The sequence below is a fragment of the Athene cunicularia genome, assembly GCF_003259725.1.
Source record: "Athene cunicularia isolate RWA chromosome 7 unlocalized genomic scaffold, athCun1 chr7_part1, whole genome shotgun sequence".
Taxonomy (NCBI): domain Eukaryota; kingdom Metazoa; phylum Chordata; class Aves; order Strigiformes; family Strigidae; genus Athene; species Athene cunicularia.
This window is the reverse complement of record NW_020799107.1, coordinates 17,960,689-17,980,064: the sequence shown is the minus strand read 5'-3', so window position 1 is coordinate 17,980,064 and position 19,376 is coordinate 17,960,689. Positions and strand designations below refer to the sequence as shown.

General features: G+C 34.7%; 1 protein-coding gene across 4 annotated transcripts in view; it reads right to left on the bottom strand.

The window, feature by feature from the left end:
- Nucleotides 1-3,312: 3,312 nt before the first annotated feature.
- LOC113482220 (sodium channel protein type 2 subunit alpha-like) overlaps nt 3,313-19,376 on the bottom strand; it is a 76,367-nt gene continuing 60,303 nt past the window's right edge. For all 4 annotated transcript variants that reach the window (XM_026852647.1, XM_026852645.1, XM_026852648.1 and 1 more), the window contains 7 exons: nt 16,420-16,542; nt 14,211-14,492; nt 10,996-11,049; nt 9,682-9,819; nt 7,632-7,736; nt 6,246-6,516; nt 3,313-5,358 (listed from right to left, as the gene is read on the bottom strand). In XM_026852647.1, coding sequence (XP_026708448.1) covers nt 4,166-5,358; nt 6,246-6,516; nt 7,632-7,736; nt 9,682-9,819; nt 10,996-11,049; nt 14,211-14,492; nt 16,420-16,542 — 2,166 coding nt within the window. In that variant the 3' untranslated portion in view covers nt 3,313-4,165. The remainder of the gene's footprint in view (nt 5,359-6,245; nt 6,517-7,631; nt 7,737-9,681; nt 9,820-10,995; nt 11,050-14,210; nt 14,493-16,419; nt 16,543-19,376) is intronic.

Sequence of the window (19,376 nt, the reverse complement as noted above, 5' to 3'; positions counted from 1 at the left end):
AAAAGGGCTTTTATTATACAGGAAATGTATTTGAAGTGTAGAATACTTGGGAATGGATGCCTGCTTTACTGCTATAAATTGTTCATGATATGTCTTTTCTTATATGCATCAAACATAGCACTTGCTGCAGAGATGCATGTGATTTGTCTTCTCTCCTGAGAGGTGGCAATTGGCTTCAGTTTACTTAAGTTACTGCATTACAATTTATTTTCTTAGTTTAGTTGAGGCTCATGTTGCATCGTGTTTTCTTCTGTGAGGGTGAAGTACTCTATTTGTAAAGTGGTGGAGAGTATGCATTGCATTACAAAGACAAAGCACATCCCTGCTCTGTGGTCTTTAGTGGAAACAGATCACAGCACTCCACCATCCCCCTTTACCTTATCCTGTTTTGTTATTAAAATTGTACATGAACTAATCATGATATTTTAGAAAACATAAATTGTAATTAGCTCAGTAATTTGAACACATGACTAATGAACTGTGCTTACTATTTGCTTTGTCTTTATAATGAATTATTTCTGTGGGTTTCAGCCTCAGTCCCATGGTGTTAATTTTCTTTTCTGAGTCTTATCTCTATCTGGATAACCAAAAATTCTGCCAACGGACAGCAAACAGAAAATAATAAAAACTTATTTTAAATATAAGGGGTTTTGTTAATTCAGTGATCTTTTTTCCTCTGATTTCTTTATGGTTTTTCAAATTTATCTATCTGGATGAAGAACTAAAGAGATTAACATAAAATCACAACAAATGGCACTTCAAGAGAGTTAAGATCTTCAATGTAAAAATATTCACACAATTGTAACAATGTAGCAATAATAGTGATGTAACATGTAAGTCATATACTGGAGATGGACCCTCTGAGTGAAGGCTTTCTTAATTTTATTAATCCCCATCATAACTTTACCTACTAAATGATTGATCTTTTTTATTTTTTTTTTCCCCAATAAAGTATAGTATGCAATTCATAATGGACTAAAGTGCTGAGTACTCACAATTTCCTTTACTGTGAAATTCCTTAATCCATTAAATATATTTGACTACTGGGGGTCCTAACTTGCCATAATGGCAGTCCTGCTTAATATTGTGGCTAGTCTGCTCCTTCTTGGAGGAAAAGTTGGGTTTTTTTGCCACCACACACAGCTTTCCTCCTTTGGCAATACTACTTCGGTGCTGAATTAGCTTCAGTTAATTCTGCAAGTTCATTACACTTTTATGACTGTGCACATGTTAGTACTGCTGCATTATCTCATGTGAGGCACTAGGACTTCTGGGAACACTTGCTTGGGAACAGCATTAGGCTGTGCTGCCCTATGAATTAATTTCCAATATACTGTATAAGAATGTCTCATTTCTGGGCATCCATGTGGAAATTTTTTAATCTAAAACCTCATTAAATAAAAGTAGCAAGTAATGAACTTATAGTATGACAGTGACCTAGCTTTACAGTCAGCATTACTGATACTCTCGTTTTGGCAATACGTGATAGGTAAGAGGTTTAATACGTACTGGAAGGCATTTTGTCTGTGGTTGGACACACTGAAAATTCACCTCCTCATAGATATGGATCGGTATCGTCATACAGTGAGGATTTTAGTAGCCAATAAGGGATTATCCTTTGCTGACTGGAAACTGTGGAGAGAGACTACAAGTACAGTGTGGTAGGAATATAAACCCATGCTTGACTGATATAACCATCACTATCGGCTTGCAGCTTTGGTAGCAGCATTGTGGCAAGCTAAAACAAATACCTTAGATACTGAGCAGTGCATTCATCGTTCGGAAGGGCTCTTGAGTGTTGGCACAAAGGCTTTTGGACAGAATGTGTAGATGTCCTGTGTTGTACCCAGACAGTATGCTCGTGACAATGAAGTAGAAATCAATGGGGTGTGGTCGAAGTTCTCAGGTTTTTTCTTTTTATTGTTTTACGTAAAAGAAGTTAAAATGTGAAGAACAAGGTATTTAGCTCTAGTGATAAAGAACTTGTTCCTTATTGATACCAAAGCCGGTTTCTGTTTTGCTTTAACCAATAGAGGGACAAAGAAAAATAAATACAATAAAAAATGAAATCTTTATTTTTTTGGCTCATTTGTAATATTGTTTACGTTTTTAATGATGATAACAATTTCCTGCATGCATTTCACCAACACATTACAAGTCAAAAGCATTTGTAAAAGAAAGATTCTACATTTAATGTTAGCTTGTGTATGAAACACAAAATGTCCTGATGTCCTTGATTATACAAATGTGCCGGTTTGTTCTTGGGAAATATTGTGGATCCTATTTGTACAAGTCTAATGCAGCGTGATTCAAAAAGAATAAGAATAGGCTATGTAAACAGACACTGCAAGATAGCAAGGATTTCATGAACAATGAGACTATCTTGGAACTTCTGATGCAACAGTGCTAGAAATTCACACATTCCCCTAATACTTTCCTTACTATGTCCTGTTACCAGATATAACTATTTGGAAACAAGCTGAGTTCCAGATTTACACAGTTTACTTCACATTGAAATATATGCAAATATTATATTAAAACAAGATAGTCTACAAATACTCACTTTTTTTTTTTTCTCATAGTGTGATGATGCCAGTTTGAAATTACTGTGGTGAAAAAGTAAGCCAAGTGAATGAGGAAAGAAATATAAGAAACAGTGATCTAGACTTGAAGACACTTTTCTTATATACAAAACTGTTGCCAAATGGTATTTCTTTACATTATTTATATATGCTAACCACATTTCCAACAGGTTAAACAGTTTGCAATATGGCCTCTACAGTCTGATTCTACACCATATATTAGCCACTTCAAATTTAAAATGCAAAACTAAAGAAGCTCATAAATACCTGCAAACTATTGCTTAATGATTTGAAAGAATGAGGTCTCCTTGGACAATTTGATTCACTTCACCACTGACACATGGCTTCCTACAGTGAAGACTGTGGACAGTGGAAAGAGCAAGATACAGCAGCAAAAGCATTGACATGCACCAGTGATACTCTCCAAGCTATCTATAATGGCACAGAATATGACATGTCCAGTTGAGCTCTTGCAATTTACCCATACTGTGGTACATATCTGACGCAATTCAATGTGGCAAAACCGTTTAATTCTGTGCTCAAATATGCATGACAATATACTCTTAATATTTACATTGAAAAGAGTATTATTTGTTGATTCATTGGATGTTGGCCATGAGAGGTGACAGTAACTAAAGAACAGTCTCAGAAAAAATTTGAGTTGTTAAAAAAAAAAAAACAACAAAAGAACCCCTAGGTATATTTTGGTGAAGCTTTTTTTCCAGTGCAGAAATGGGGTTTTTTTAAGCTGTGAATATTTTAACAAAAACAAGAACTTGTTCATCTTTAATGATTTGCATAAAAATAAGTCATTGCAGTTTCCTGTAAATTAGAGGAGACTTTCCAGGCACATTAATCTGGATGCACATAATTTGGATGCAGCCATACAAGTAGTTAGAACACCTCAAATTTAAGAGCAACCCTGAAACAGTTCTTAAAATCTTTAGCTTTGTGCAATGTCCTATTTTTATTTATGCATGATTACAAGTGCAGCATGCCTATGCAAATCACTTCTATCTGTACATTATAGAGAATTTGAGAGTAGAACACCTGGTCCTCATACTCTTCCCCCAACATAAAACCTATTACAAAAATAGTCACATATAATAGTAAACTTGTGAATTAAAAAATGATAAATACACTAATACTGATTTTTTTAAAAATATGACAAATGTAGCAGTTGCATTACAGTGAAGAGAATTACTGTTCTACATGTTTTGCAGTAACACAAAAAAGTAACGCTCTGCACTCATTTCATGCTCCATGTTCTCTGTGGAGCCACTTTTTCCCCTCATTCTTAGCAGTGTCAGCTGTAATGAAAACAGTAACCTCTTGTCAAGTTTGTTACCCTGATTCACAGAGTCACAGTTTGATGATGAAGGTTCACTGTTTTGTTATAGGCACTGACCTTAAGTGTATATATAATGTATATATATGCACACACACACGCGCGCACGCACACACACACACACATATATGTGTAAAAACTGTCAGTTTGGCATAAACCTCCTGCAGGAGTCCAGCTGATGCTTCATTCTCAAAGACTGTAAACAAGTTGTCCCACAAGCAGAATTCTCAGATCTTTATTTTTTATTTTCCCTGACATCTTTACCTTTGTAGTTCTTTTCTGCTTTATCTTTTTCATATTTTTCTTTGTCTGGCTTTGTTACACTGTCATAAGAAGGTGGGGAAGTTGTAGAGGAACTCTCATCCGTTTTTTCTGGAGTGGAGTTCCCATTTAGTTTATCAATAATTATCTCCTTTATAACTGGTCCATCTCCTTCTTTGTTTTTGTTTCTGTTATATATATTAGACACCTTTTTAACTTTTTGCATTAAAAGGTAATGCCTGTAAGCACGCTGAATAATGACAGCAGATACTTCCTCCTGTTTTCTTTTTAATGTGGTTGTAATTGGTTCGTAGGAGACTTTAGAAGGATTGGCTGCCATGAACCGATCTTCCATCTGTATCCTGAGGGCATCCATCTCCCCACTTTCCCCCAAAACACGCTTTGTGAAAGCAAACAAGATGTCAAGGCAGTGAATTCTGTCACCGCTTACCATGGGCAGATCCATTGCAATAAGCTGGACTTTGTTTGGTTTTGCTATAAGAAGAGGAGGATCCAACGAGGCTGCAAAATCGGAGAGTTTACTGTATTCTATGAATTGTGTTGCATCGGGATCAAACTTTTCCCAGACTTCATAGAACATCTCAAAGTCATCCTCACTCAAGGGTTCCGCACTCTCTTCAGTAGCAACACTGAAGTTCTCCAAAATCACAGCAATGTACATGTTCACCACTACCAGAAACGATATGATAATGTAGCTGACAAAGAAGAAAATCCCAACAGAAGGGTTGCCGCAGTCGCCTTTCACAGAACTCCCCGGATGATCTTTATGGGGGTCACAGTCTGGCTCCCCGCTGTTAAGAATTGGGGCTAACAAGCCATCCCAGCCCGCAGATGTGGTAATCTGGAACAGGCAGATCATGCTGTTGCCAAATGTTTCAAAGTTGAACATGTCATCAATCCCAACTTCCCTCTTAACATAGGCAAAGTTGGACATGCCAAATATCGCATAGATAAACATGACCAGGAACAGCAGCAGGCCAATGTTGAACAAAGCAGGGAGAGACATCATCAAAGCAAAAAGCAGAGTGCGGATTCCCTTAGCGCCTTTAATGAGACGCAGGATTCGACCAATTCTGGCAAGTCGGATGACTCTGAATAGTGTGGGGGATACAAAATATTTCTCAATCATCTCAGCTAAGAACATACCTAGAGAAAAAAAAGTGAACATTTAAAGTATAATTTTAAATTTATTCAGTCATTACCTATAAAAAAATGTATTTATTGTTGTCTACAAAGCCATCAATATAGTGAGTCAATGTTATAGCAAAACATCATACAGGTTATTACATTTTATTGAAAGCTGTTATTAAGGTGAAAGCACCTTCCTTATGTTGAAATGCTACCTAGGAGAAGGAAAATAAGTAAAAGAAAGAAGACTGCTTCCAGCAAGGTAGCTAGTAGCCATCTAAGTTATTCCTAAAGCAACATGGAAAGAAAATTTTCTGGTTTAGATATAATTAGTTCTTGAAGCTGAGCCTATAACCACTGTCTTTTCTGAAAGACTATATTGGCTTAATTTCTGCAAATTAGTGACTTTTTTAACCCGAGGATTTACAGTGCATCAGAAGAGCCTCTCTCAGGTCTCTTTAAGACTTTTGTTACACAACTCATTTGTACCTTGGAGAGTCATTATCTTTTAGTTGACTGAAATCTAAATATTCACCAAGAATTTAGCAAAAGCAATTAAAAATCTCACCCCCTTCACTTACTTTCCAGTTTTAGGACTGAAATACATTTGTGGTTAGTTCACATATACCACTAAACATTACTCTTTATATTTGTACATGTTTATCTAATGTGCCAAATAGTTCCTTTATGTCTTTTGATGTGGAAGATGACAGTGAAACTAATGGGAGAGATAAAAATCTTATATGCAACATTTCATATATTGTATGCTATAAAGTATGTAGATCTGAATCAACATATAAATCATACAGGAAACAGAAAATTTCATATTCACTATCATAACATTCTTGAAACTAATGTTCCTTTTTCCTTCCACTAGTTCTTTCCTGAAAAGGAATTGCTCTTACCTACTATGGAGAGAATCACAACCACAAAATCAAAAATATTCCAGCCTATAGTGAAATAGTAATGACGAAGTGAAATCAGTTTCAGGACACATTCTCCAGTGAAAAGGATAATGAACACAAGGTTAATCCGGGATAAAATCGTTTCCATTTCTTTACTCTGGTCATCTGTTTCTACCATCATTGTGACCATGTTAAGGCAGATGAGTATCATGATGCTGATGTCAAATACTTGCTTGGTTACAAAATCAAAGACCATGCCTTGGAATTTGTTCTGCAAAAACAAAGATGGAATACAGTTTATACTCTGAAAATATTTCTCTTTTCAAATGACAACTGGGAAAGTGAGTCCATGCAAGACGTAGGAATGCAGAGCAAGACCTGTTCACAGTACATCTGTTAATATACACCAAACCCATGCTGGTTTGTGTGTCATCCTGTTAGAGAGGGTCAAGAAGTGTGCCACTGTTGGCTGAAGGGACAGGAAGGGAAACAATGCAATAACAATCATAACATTGACAATTGATATTGTGGATGTAAAAAAGGTGGTGTAACTCGATACACAGCAAGAGTACCAGCCAAATATAAACCAATTTTCTTGTCTTTATTCTTAGCTGGTTTTAGAATACTAACCCCCAGAGATGTTGCTCTCTTAAACTAATTGTGCTTGGTGAGATCATTGGACTGCTGAAGTTACATGTGTCAAACACACCATGACTGCAATATCCTAGTTTTCCTTTAGTACTTAGCTAAATGTTTATGGCCATATGCCTTTCCTTAGAAAGATTATTTTTAACCACTCAGTGCATAAGGTGCAACAAGTATTTTATTTTTTCCAAACACTGTAGGAGTTCAGTAAATAACAGAGTAGTTTCTTAGAGACAAAGTTATCCTAGTTTATGCTTCACTCCCCAGGGCATTCTTTTATTCTGCAAGATTATCTGCATCCATCTTTCTCTTTCACATTTGGTGACCACTGCCCCCTTCTGTCTTCGGCAGCAAGGGCCAGTACATCCCCACTACCTAATAATTCTCTGAGAGGAGAAAAAATAGAAAATAACTTTATCCATTGCTAACAAGATGCAATAAATGATCCAATCAACTGTACTTTTCTACAACTTAGGCAGGGAATTATGAAATTTATCACATTAACCTTATTAAATCCTACAGTTCTTACTTGCATGTTGCTTACTTACTTGCATGTAGAGTGCATGTTTTTAAATGAGACATGAATGATACAGTTTGCTGAATAAAAAAAGAGGACAAATTCTACCTTTATAAGAAAGAAAAATGGAAAAAAAAAATTCTTTCCAGACATACAACCTCTTGTTGTTTAAAATCATATTTGCAAATTTAATATTAGAAGTATTAAAATCAAATCACTCTTACCACTGGCCTCGGTATAGGTTTTTGTGGTTTTTTGGACCCCAGTTTTTTCATTGCATTGTAATATTTCTTCTGTTCTTCTGTCATAAATATATCCTGACCTCCAAAGTAAAAAAATAATATAAAAAGTAATTATTATAATGTCTATGCATACAACATTTAACTACAGTATGTGTCTCTGTAATATAATCATAGAATCATAGACTGGTTTGAGTTGGCAGGGGCCTTCAAGATCATCTAGTTCCAACCCCCTGCCATGGGCAGGGACACCTTCCACTAGCCCAGGTTGCTCAAAGCCCCGTCCAACCTGGCCTTGAACACTGCCAGGGAGGGGGCAGCCACAGCTTCTCTGGGCAACCTCTGCCAGTGTCTCACCACCCTCACAGTAAAGAATTTTGTCCTTATACCTTATCTAAATTTACCCTCTTTCAGTTTAATATTACATTTATATTTGGTTTATATAGCAAAAGAGATTTTTTTTCAGGTATTTGTAGTGTGGATGCTCATATGAATTCCTAACACACACAAAAAAACCCCTTACTGGTGCTTCGTCAGGCTGATGGTTGAGTTTTTCCTGTGCCTTCATGCTCACTTTTGCTGACATGGCTAAAATGGTTCTTATTATACTGATACTGTTAAGTAACTTGACAATTAAGGTATGTTTTGTGCATAGGAGCCTGACTAGTGCCTTACATGTCTAAATTCTAAATAGACTTTTAGAATTACAGCTATCCAGGTCTAAAAGAGGGGTATTTGGGTCTAATCTGAGAGTTTTAATGACAGCAGAAAGAATCACCTTTGATATAAACTTAAAAAAATAATCAGAATCATGTAATAGCAAATTATTAATTAAAACACTACTGGAATCTCGACTAACTCAAATTAGCCTTTGTTTGCAACTGACTGACTGAATTTCAGTATAAAGTAAGTTGTGCTTATTGATGAGCCTGAACTAAGTCAAATGGAAAAACAATGTCAAAGTCACTGTCTGCTAAAGTGGATATCAAAGCCCAAAGCACAGCATTTTGATAGAAACTGAGGAAGGAGCCCCAGACCTGCTTATGGCTCTTTTAAGAAGCTATATAGTATTTTCACAAGGGAAACTTTCTGTAGTTCACAACTGACTTTTACCATAGATTGTTTGGTACTGCTGCTTTTTATTTGGTGATCAGATAAAACCGAATCATATGACACTGCTTTTTCACAGCATACAAAGACTTAGAATCATCCTGAGTTTTTGGTTCTTTTGGCAGTTGAAGGCTAAGAATCGTGAGGCTTTAAAATATTTTAAATGCGTTTATTTATATTTTTAGATTTTTAAAGTTATTTTAAATAAACACACGTGTATTATCAATATAATTACTTTAAACATACTTTTATGTCAAATGTATGCCTAAAAAATCCTTCCTTTTATACCTGTTCTTTATTATTGCTAATAAATTATAGATTGTATTTGTGTATAAAAAGTTCTAATTTCTCAGAAAAGTGTTAGAAAAATAGAGCTCTTTTACTTGTCTCTTTAAGCCTATGCATGTGAGGTCTATCGGACTTACTCAACCCACTGTTTAATCAGTTTGCAGAACCATTATATATATATATATATATATATATATTGTACGAACACAATGTCATATTGTATCTTCATTAAGTGTCAATAGGTTATAAGATTAATTAGAATGACTTTATCTTAATTCTTTAAATAAGGAAAAAGCCTCTTCCATGGCAGATAATATTACATCTAACCAAAAGAATAATGCACATTCCTTTTCTGCATCTTCATTTTAAATAAATTGCACAAATTTGTGCATCTTGCACAAACTGCAAATTATTATGAACTGACTCATGATTTGTCCCTCTTTACTTGTCAAAATCCAGAAATGCAAAGGTTAAGATCACATTCACAGATTTAACACAGATTATGTTAAAAAAAAAAGTGACCTTTTTGATCAAGGACTTGAAATAACTTTTTATTTTTATTAGTTTTACATATATAAGTTATTAATTCATTATAGGTAATAATTTATAGCACTGTGGAAACATTTGAAATACTTATCTTCTTTTTCTGTTGGTTGAAGTTGTCTATAATGACACCAATGAAAAGGTTCAAGGTAAAGAATGATCCAAATATGATAAAGATGACAAAATAAAGATACATATAGAGGTTGTCCTCATACTTAGGTTGATCTTCTACCTACAAAATATTATAAATTTTTTTACCCATGAGAACACTAGATGTAAAAAACAATGTATATTATTTATGAATAGGTATATGCTATCTTAGCTAGAAAATTATTAAGTTATTAAAAAGACCCAACGTGTCCATTCAAATCAATATTTGGAGAACTGGAAGCTGCTAGAATGATTACTCATACAGAATTTTAAATAAATATGCACACAGGTGAGAGCAGTCACTAGTACTTAAAATTTTAACAGCACAAATCTAAATATTTTCTATTGTGTTCAGTATATTTTCATGCAACAGAATCAATCAATTTTACTATTGCCTAAACCTCCCTGGAACATTTTTGGTCTTACACAAGTGTTCTTACATCCAGCTAAGAACAGATGCTTTCAATAAATTTCTAGTGAGTATATGTTTTATGAAATCAATTAAATTAAGATAAATTTCTAAGGAGGATTTTGTTATTGTCTCAATTCTTCTAGATTCCACATCTCAACGCCTGCACCTCTAATGCACATTGTGTCAGCGTAGAAATGCTGAAGTTCATGAAACAGAATATATTACTCTGGGAGATGAGTATCACTGTGTGCTGACAGATATCACTAATGTGACTGTAACCTATGTTGTATAGAACTATTTCAGACATCTGCATTGCACTCATTTGTACAAGGTAAACATAGTTTTAGCTTCGTAGCCAAGAAAAAATCGTAATCCCTAGAAAATTTAACATATTATTTTCAACCTTAAAATTTAATAGCAATTAAATAGCGAGATAATGTAAGTGGTCAACCTAAAGAAACAATGAAATGCAGTTACAAATTATAAAACAAGATAAATACATTCAATATGTAATAATTACATTATATAAATTAATTCATACTTATGATTACCAAGGAAGTGGTTACAAAACCTCTTGGTTTTTTTCATTAACATTAGCTTTTCCCAAAAAAGTCTAGTTAATTTAATTTTTTTGGCTAAACAGTAGGAAGCAGGATTAATTCTTTCCACTACAAATTCTAAGATTCATTAAGTTACCTAAAAGTTTCTTTCTAGACTAATTATATCTGGAAAAAATATGTATTGGTGCTGATTATGATTCTTAATGTGTGTAGCTTTTTAAATTCTATACTCTTTAAGTATATCAGAATATAACTAACAGATGTTCTTTGAAAGTCTTACACTTACATCTCGTGAATCAACAGCAGCATACATAATATCCATCCATCCTTTGAAAGTAGCCTAGAAATAAAATACAGTTGTTTATCTTGCCTATAAAAATTCATGATGTGGAAAATAATGAGGTCACAGCATTTGGATCTTAACTGTTAATAAAATCATATCTAAATTTACAAGCCACATTTAATAACACAGGCATATAAAAAAAAATCATAGTAATAGTAGGGGGTTTAGAAATTATTTTTTAGGTATTCCAAAAATATTAAAAATTGGACTCTGAAGGTCTCAGCAAGGGCACAGTGTGTTTGGAGCTGCAGATGCTTACTTTGCAGATGGAGAATGGTAGACTCAGTTAGACATTAATGCTGGAGATGTTTGGGTAGAATCCGTCATGGTGACAGCCATTTTATCAAGTTTACAGCATGAATCGATGGAGTCAGCAATACAGCTTCTGGACAGATACCAACATGCATCAGAATGTCTTTGCTATAGCTAAACTGCCATGGTATTTTTAGAAATGTTTTAATCCCACATAACTAAAAGGAATAGACTCTCTTCACAATCAAAATATACCTTGGCTCTTTAGGGATAAAATTTACAGAAGACCAAAAAGTGAACTGTGAAAGAGCTGTGATTGACTTCTATAAAACTTTGGGCTGAGTTTCTGTAGAGACTTTGTCTAGGTAGAATAAAGAGTAAAAAAGATACGGTGTCATTGCTCTAAGGAGGTGATTTTCATGGACACGGAATGTCCACTTTCTGAGGAACACCAAAGGCTTGGTGTGACATGCTAGTTGAAGGTGTGAGTGCCTGCTCGTTAGCCAGGGTTTCCAAGCTTGTTCACAATGAGGAAAAAAAAAGAGCTAAAAAGCCTGTGAGCTGAACAGATAAATAGCATCTCTCCTGAGGAGATTCAGGAGCGGAACCATACCAGGAATGTATTTGCATCTGTGCTTGCCAAAAGTAGTTCTGGTACTTTGGTACAGCTGCCAGTTTTCACAGCAGAAAACTTCCACTCTGGGAGTGTTCATGTCCTCCTGAATCTTGCAGTGCAATACACATTTACTAAGAAGGTCTGCTTGGAGCCAGACTTCAAAGATCTTTCTGGCTCAGTTGATAACTGACAGCCATTTGGTGTACTTTGCATAGCAATATTAGAAGAGGAGCAGAGTTTTGTAAGAGCAATAAATACAGAAGAGTGGAGGAAGAATGTTAATGGAGACAATCAGCTGAAGAGGTGACATGATACATGCTCAAGAATCCCTTAATCTCTGCAGGAAAAGTAAAGGGCGGAAGCCAATATTTGAAAAGGAAAATAATGACAAATCAGAACAAAAAGAAATAAAGAAAGAGAAGAATGAAAGGTCCACAGTAGTGATGTAGTAATTAAAGACCAACGCTGTTTGGATGGGTGACACAGATGACATTCAGACACAGCTTCAAGAGACTAGAAGTTTTCCTTATACATCTTCAGAGGCAAGTATTGGTAATAAGATGGTTCACTTTAATCTCTAGTACAAGGGCAGCAATGAGATCTGAAGTCAGAGAATTATAATCAACATTCAGTACTACTACTTGGTACATAAGAGTCACATTGCCTCTACAGGCAAAACATTTTAAGCCAGGTAATTAATTTGGGAATCAAGGTCAGCTAGGGATACAGACCTGCTCCGGGATAGAAGGGACAAGCAGAGCATTCTTAGACAACTTGGTGATATCAGAGCAGTAACAATCCCATGATGTTTCTGACATCTTTTCATACAGTGAAGCTGCATGTCAAGTTATAGACAAGTGATTCTACAGAGCTCAGTCATCTAAACATAATTGCTTGCTTTCTTGTTTGTGTTTTGGGTCATATATCAGCTATCAGAAGCTCCATTTTAAGCCTAGGAGCCTGTAAAGAGCTAGTCTTTATTCCTCTGGCATAAATAAAAGGTATCCTCAGTACCTAGAACAAAGATGTTTCTATACCACAGTGCATAGGAAAAGGACTTGAACGGGAAATACAATTTACAGACTTTGTAAAAGTAGCAGTAATTAACAGAATGACTATGCCATGCAATGCAATAACATCTAATACTTCACAAGGATAATACTATAAGTAACATATTTATTTAGTACATTATAATGACTTTAACAAGCATTAATGGAATATGACAGTTATAAATCGTGAGTATTTATTGCGATAAAAGTATTTTACGTTTTCCTATTTTACCCAAAGTCTAATGTCTTTTTAGTTTCATGAACTTCCAAATAAAATATATTTATTTTAGTAGCAAGTGCTGTTTATCTGCAAACATCACAAAAAAGTGTTATATGATTAATCAGACCTAATACTCAGTTAGGATCTATCACTAACTATCCATATTCTTTGCATGGGCACCTCCTACTTCTCTCAGATTTCAGATCTCTTGCACAAGTATTATGATAATAGAGAAAGAATTGGCTCCATGTTACATGAAACACTGGGTGCCCTGCCCCAATCTCAGATCTTGCACTATTTATGACTCCTTTCTCTAAACCCACTTTCATGTCTGTAAAATCAAGCCCCTATTAAATATCTGCACTGGAGACACCAAGTTGATATATTTTTATTTTCACCATCAAAATTAAAAACTGTTTCCTTAGATGAGTATAGCCATAAAGAAACATCCTCTCTACCTTGACCAGGCTGTTGACAAAAGAAAAGTTATTTCACAGTGACAGAACTGCCTAGATTAATGGATTTTGACTGTAAAAGAATGTTGCTGTGGATGTGTAGTGATATCTAGGAACACATTATGTGGGAGGCATTGGTGGTAGTTGCTCACTTCAGACCAGACACTCAGGATGTCTGCCCTCTTTTAAACTGCTGTCTGCCCTCCTCTCTTACAAGGTAACTGAGCTCATAAAGGAGGGGAGAGACCTTTTTCATAATTAGAGGGACCTATGGGCCTTATCCACCATGGCAAGACTCATGAAATGCATTCCTGAACTTTATGTTGTGCACCACTAAAAAGATTCTTGTACCTTTTTCACATTATTATCATCATAATGAGACTGTATTCCCTAGCCTTGGAATGGAAGGTTACTCTAGCATCATTAATAACAGAAATTCTAGGTAACAGTGCAATAGGGTTTTGTAAGCTGTACATCATTGCTATGAAGAAATTATTCCACTACTTAACAGTCTTTTCCCTAGACTTCTTTAAAAAGATCAAAATGAAAAAAATATATTTACTTACTACTTGAAGCAGAGCAAGATATCCAGCTCCTACATTATCAAAGTTTACTTTCACATTTTTCCATCGGGCACTTTGATTGTTTTTTATCAGTTCCTCACACTGAGTATAATTGTTGACATCACTGACATCAAACATCTCACCAGTTGTGGTGTTGACACAGTGATAGAATTTGCCAGCAAACAGATTTACTCCCATGATGCTGAAGATGAGCCAGAATATAAGACAAACCAGCAATACATTCATGATAGATGGAATTGCTCCTACAAGGGCATTTACAACCACCTAGTGTACAAATTAGACAAAATAGCCACTTAGTTCATGAACAGAAAAATAAAAATACTTTTAAAATGTTAAAACAGTCTTAATATGGAATGGACAGTTAAAATATTACATTAAAAATTTATGGGGAAAATGTTATTTAGGGTTCAATAAAAACACTAATGAGATTGCAAAAAGCAAGAAATAAAATAATATGGAAACCAAGACAATGCAAAAGTCTGAAAAAAACTCAAAAAGCAAAAGAAAACCTGTTAGTAGCAAGATGGATTCTTAGAAATTGTGTGCTCTAGAGAAAAAGAGAGAAATAAGTGTTATATTCCAACAATAATAAATCAAAATATATAAATAGAAAATAAACCAGAAAAAGATCAAAGAATGATGATGCAGAAGACTGAATAAAAATGTCTGCATGTAAAACTATCATTACCAATAACTTTATTCTCAGAAACTTAATGTATGTATTGGCACCAGTGTATTTTAGCATCTACATACAATGTAACAAAATTAAACATATCTTACTTAGATTTTTTTTACAGCATCTGCTAATAATCATGGTTTTAAATTGCCTGGTTCTCTATAGTTGCTCTTGCACTTATTTGTTGTTGTGGGTTTTGGGGTTTGTTTTTTTTTTTAATTGGCTGCATTTAATACAGTTGAGCTACTCTATATGTGCAAGTGGCAGTAAAAGATCAGAAGAAACACCTTGACAGAAATTTTCTTTTACTTACTGTGATTGAACTAACAGAAAGCTTCAGATATTCAGACAATAATTTTCTACCAAATCAGTAGAGACTGCAGTAGTTTTTTGTGTATGGTTTTGAAAACAGTAGTATTTTTCAATTCACTAATTTGACTGAAAGTAGTCTAAGATCAATAGAGGTTATTATTCAATAGGGACTTATGTGTCATTTGCAATGCAAATCATGTAAAACATAGTGGTGATGGTGATTTGCCACAGGACACACTCTCCTACACTGACTAGTGTGGCCGTCTCTAGTTCATCAGCAGCCTTAACCCAGACAGGAGCCACGCTGTTTGAAAAATGAAGACCTCTGACCAAAATATAAACATGTATTTCAGCATCTAGATATTTTGAGGTGAAAGATTAAAAGGAGATTTCTCAATAACATTACCTTATTAATTTTTTATGCATCAGTTTTTCCAGGAAATAACAGTCTGTATTTTCAGCAGACAGATTCTAATGGTTTGGTTTGTTGGTTTTGGTTGGTTGTTTTTTTTTCAGATTGGCAGAATATGAAAATAATAATTTCCTCAACAGGATGGATTTAGCTGTATAGGAGAGGTAAGATGGCAGCAGATGCATTCGTATGAAGTAAAGAACAATAGCTGAGAAAATTATTTCCCATCTCTCTCCTGTACTTCCAACCCTGTCCTTATTTCAGGTATCTGTTCAGAGAACTTTTTCTTAATACTACAGCATTTACTGTGGGATTTTTTTCTCCCGGACAGGGAGCCTCAGGGAGGCTTTAGTTTCTGGTACGTGTCCCTGTTGTCAGCTTCTTCACCTTGTATGTTTTATTTTGTTTTGTTTTCTGGCTAATCCTGTTCCATCCTGAATGACTGACAAACTAACAGAGAATAGAAGTTAACTACAGAAATTTATAAGCTAAACTGGACACACACACACTACACCACCCCACCCCCTGTTCTAAAATTTCTCATGTCCTTCTACTTTTCTATATAGGTCCACAAGTCAATGGAAATTTAACAGACAGGGGCCTGGGATAACACACCTATGCAGCAGTGAGCAGGCAAATTTGATAAAGTCTAATCTCCAAATGTAAGCTGTACGTCTTCTATATAAGGACATATTGGAAGGCTTTTTTTCTTTGCAGAAGGCATGAGTGTCACACTTCTACATTCATTTCTGTATGCATACATTCATTCAGACTCACTCATTTTATCTCACCCTCATTCCTTCAAATCGTGACAAGGCTCTTAAAGGTCTTAAAGCTCTTAATGTCCGAAGCGATTTAATGGCACCAAGTTCAGAATAGCCCAAAGCATTGGCTATTAAACTAACCAATGAGACCTATAAAAAAAAAAAAAATTATAAAAATTGCTCTATGCCATTTGTTAAAAAAGAATAGAGATTCAATCGATGGAAGGATCAACATTGACATATGGAGAAACACTGTTCTTGCTTATAGTGACATTGGAGGCCCAATTCCACAATTTCCATACTTTCTGGAAAGGCAAGAGATCATATGAAGGCATGTTTTAAAAAGGAACATGTGCTCTTAAATATCTATCATAGCTAGATAGGGTCAGATGGAAACACACTGTTGGTGAAGGATAAAATTTTCAGGAATATTTAAAGACAAATTAGCCATACTTTCAGTAATTTCATTAAGGTTCAACCTTCTAACCAGTTTAAAATTCTGAATACATGAAGATAGTTTGTTAACTACTGACATTCTTATTAATATCTATAATCACTACTAATACACTAAATAATGTTGCAGTTAATTATCTTTTGCTATAAATATTACTTCTAAGTCAAACACTCAGTTCATAGCAACAATAGCCAGGGTACCTATGAAATATATATTGACAGAGGTGGTGCTTACTCACTTGCCTGACAACTGGAGCAATATTTTTTTTTTCTCTTCTCAGTATAAGAGAATATTATGGGATAGTTATTAACAGATGCTCGCATTATAACAGAAAGTGATCTATTATCTACAACAGTAGTGAACTCCTGATTCACCAGGATTTTATTATAAGCCAGTCTACTGCAGGAAGAAACAATTCATTTGCTTCTCAAATGGAACTGAGTTTTAAATAGTGTTCCTATGCAAGAATTTAGTTTACTTACTTTGAGCAGTTCTGGAGACAGAAGTGGGGACATATAATACCTTACTCATATTTTATTCAGTTCTACCACCAAAAGCATAGAAGACACATAAATGAACACAGGCATATTTCAGTCTTTGAAAAAATCCTGCAAATGTTCATTTCTGTACCTCAATCTAGAGAGTTCTTCAAATAATTTGCTGTACAGAAATAGGCATTCACTGATAATGGTAGTAAGATTCTCCCCCTTATATGAGAAGGTGTGTGTCTTCCTCTGTTAATAGTATCCATAAATAACAATGAGATGAAGCACAAACACAAGCGTTAACAAGATCATGTCTCAAGAGGACAATCCGAGAGCAGACAGAAATCAGTCATTACCATGTTGCTATGTATATTAATCTAACAGAAAATAGTATTTTAGTGAATACATATCACTGTACCTTTCAGCTGGATTACATGTCAGAAAGTAATTCTTTTTATCAAAAGAAAGGCTTATTTTCTTGCTGTAAGAAGTTTTTAAAGGAACTTGCTGTGATTTATAAGCATATTAAGAAGAAAATCTTACTGATTTTCTGTAGTCTGTAACTGAAGTCTGTACACATACAAGAGATAATATTGTTGTTTCTGACATTACATTAATTCATTAATTATTGTCATCAGTTTTTACTAATAGTTGTTCTTAATACAATTTATTTGTCCTGTGATTCAACAGTGGGAGAGTTCTTTTTTATCCTTAGCCATCTTCAGTATATTTCAGAGATAACAAGACATGGAAATCTCTGTATTTTTAATTAAATATTCATTGATTCTTTCATATCAACAAGACACCCAGACATAACAATATACTTTAATGTAAAGACAGCACATTTTACAGATTAAAAATAAACCAGGAAATATATGTTAAAAAAATGTGTCTCTCACTGGGAGACCAAGACATCTGTTTTAAAACTGAACTCACATTAATGGATCCTTTATTTTATACTTTTCTCCCTAAACTAGCTATCTTTTGCAAACAAGACTGCATACAAGCTAGTTACACAGCTGTAGCTCCTATACCTTCAGTGGCACTGTGTATATTGGCAGTTTATAAGTTCTGATTCTCCAGCCTAGCTTGTGTTTTCTATTTCAACCTATTTGCAGCTTTCTTGCCATGGCACTAGTACTCCTACATCATAAACCTGAAGCTGTTTCACAGAGAAATACTTTCTATTGTAAACAACAAGTTTTCCTCTGAAGGACAGTTCAAGTGAGAGGCAAAGATTTACTTGGCATTCTTTGCTATTAATTCCATTGTATATACAGCATAAGTATGTACAGCTGTTCTGTACTTCTCAGATTTTCTCAGTCTTCTTAGCTTGGTCTTCTGTCATCTGTTCCACCTGTTTTGTTGTTAGTAGGTGAGAAAATAAATGTCTCTGTACGCTGCTAAATAGACTAATTTCTTTCTTTTGAGGTAGGAGTGCATGCAGATGCAACTATTTTAAGAAATTAAAATGAACTCAAAATGGTGGAAAGAATTTTTACATTAATCTCCTAAAATTGGAGGGTTGTACGTCCACTTTTTTGTGTTCGGATCTTCTAATGTAGATATCTGTTGCAAAAAATACTTTAAAACAGCAGTCACAATTAGCCCTGCTCAAGATCTTCAGTCAGGGTTGTCACTGGAACCAGATTGTTGGTCATACAGTTCCACATTGACTTTATTTCTATTTAGGCCTAAAATTTTAATCCATATGGATTCTCTGCTACTTGGTGAGGTGGCTAATTTATGTGATTTAATGCCAGGTCCTCAGTGGCATATGGACCTCCTCACTTCCAACACTGTTTATCCTATCTTTCATATGGTTTAAGTGTTCAGGTACTACACTTAACTGGAAATAAAAATAAACTGCAGGATTTTGAAAAAAAAAAAAAAAAGTCAAAAAAAACCCCGAAGATTTTTCTTTCTGTTGAGATGTTAATGTTTTTTCTTATTTTTTGAAAGATAGATACTATATTATTGGTTTTCTAGGTAGGCATTTTTGACACTCTTGGAGACAGGACACTGGACCCAGTATAGCCTTTCTT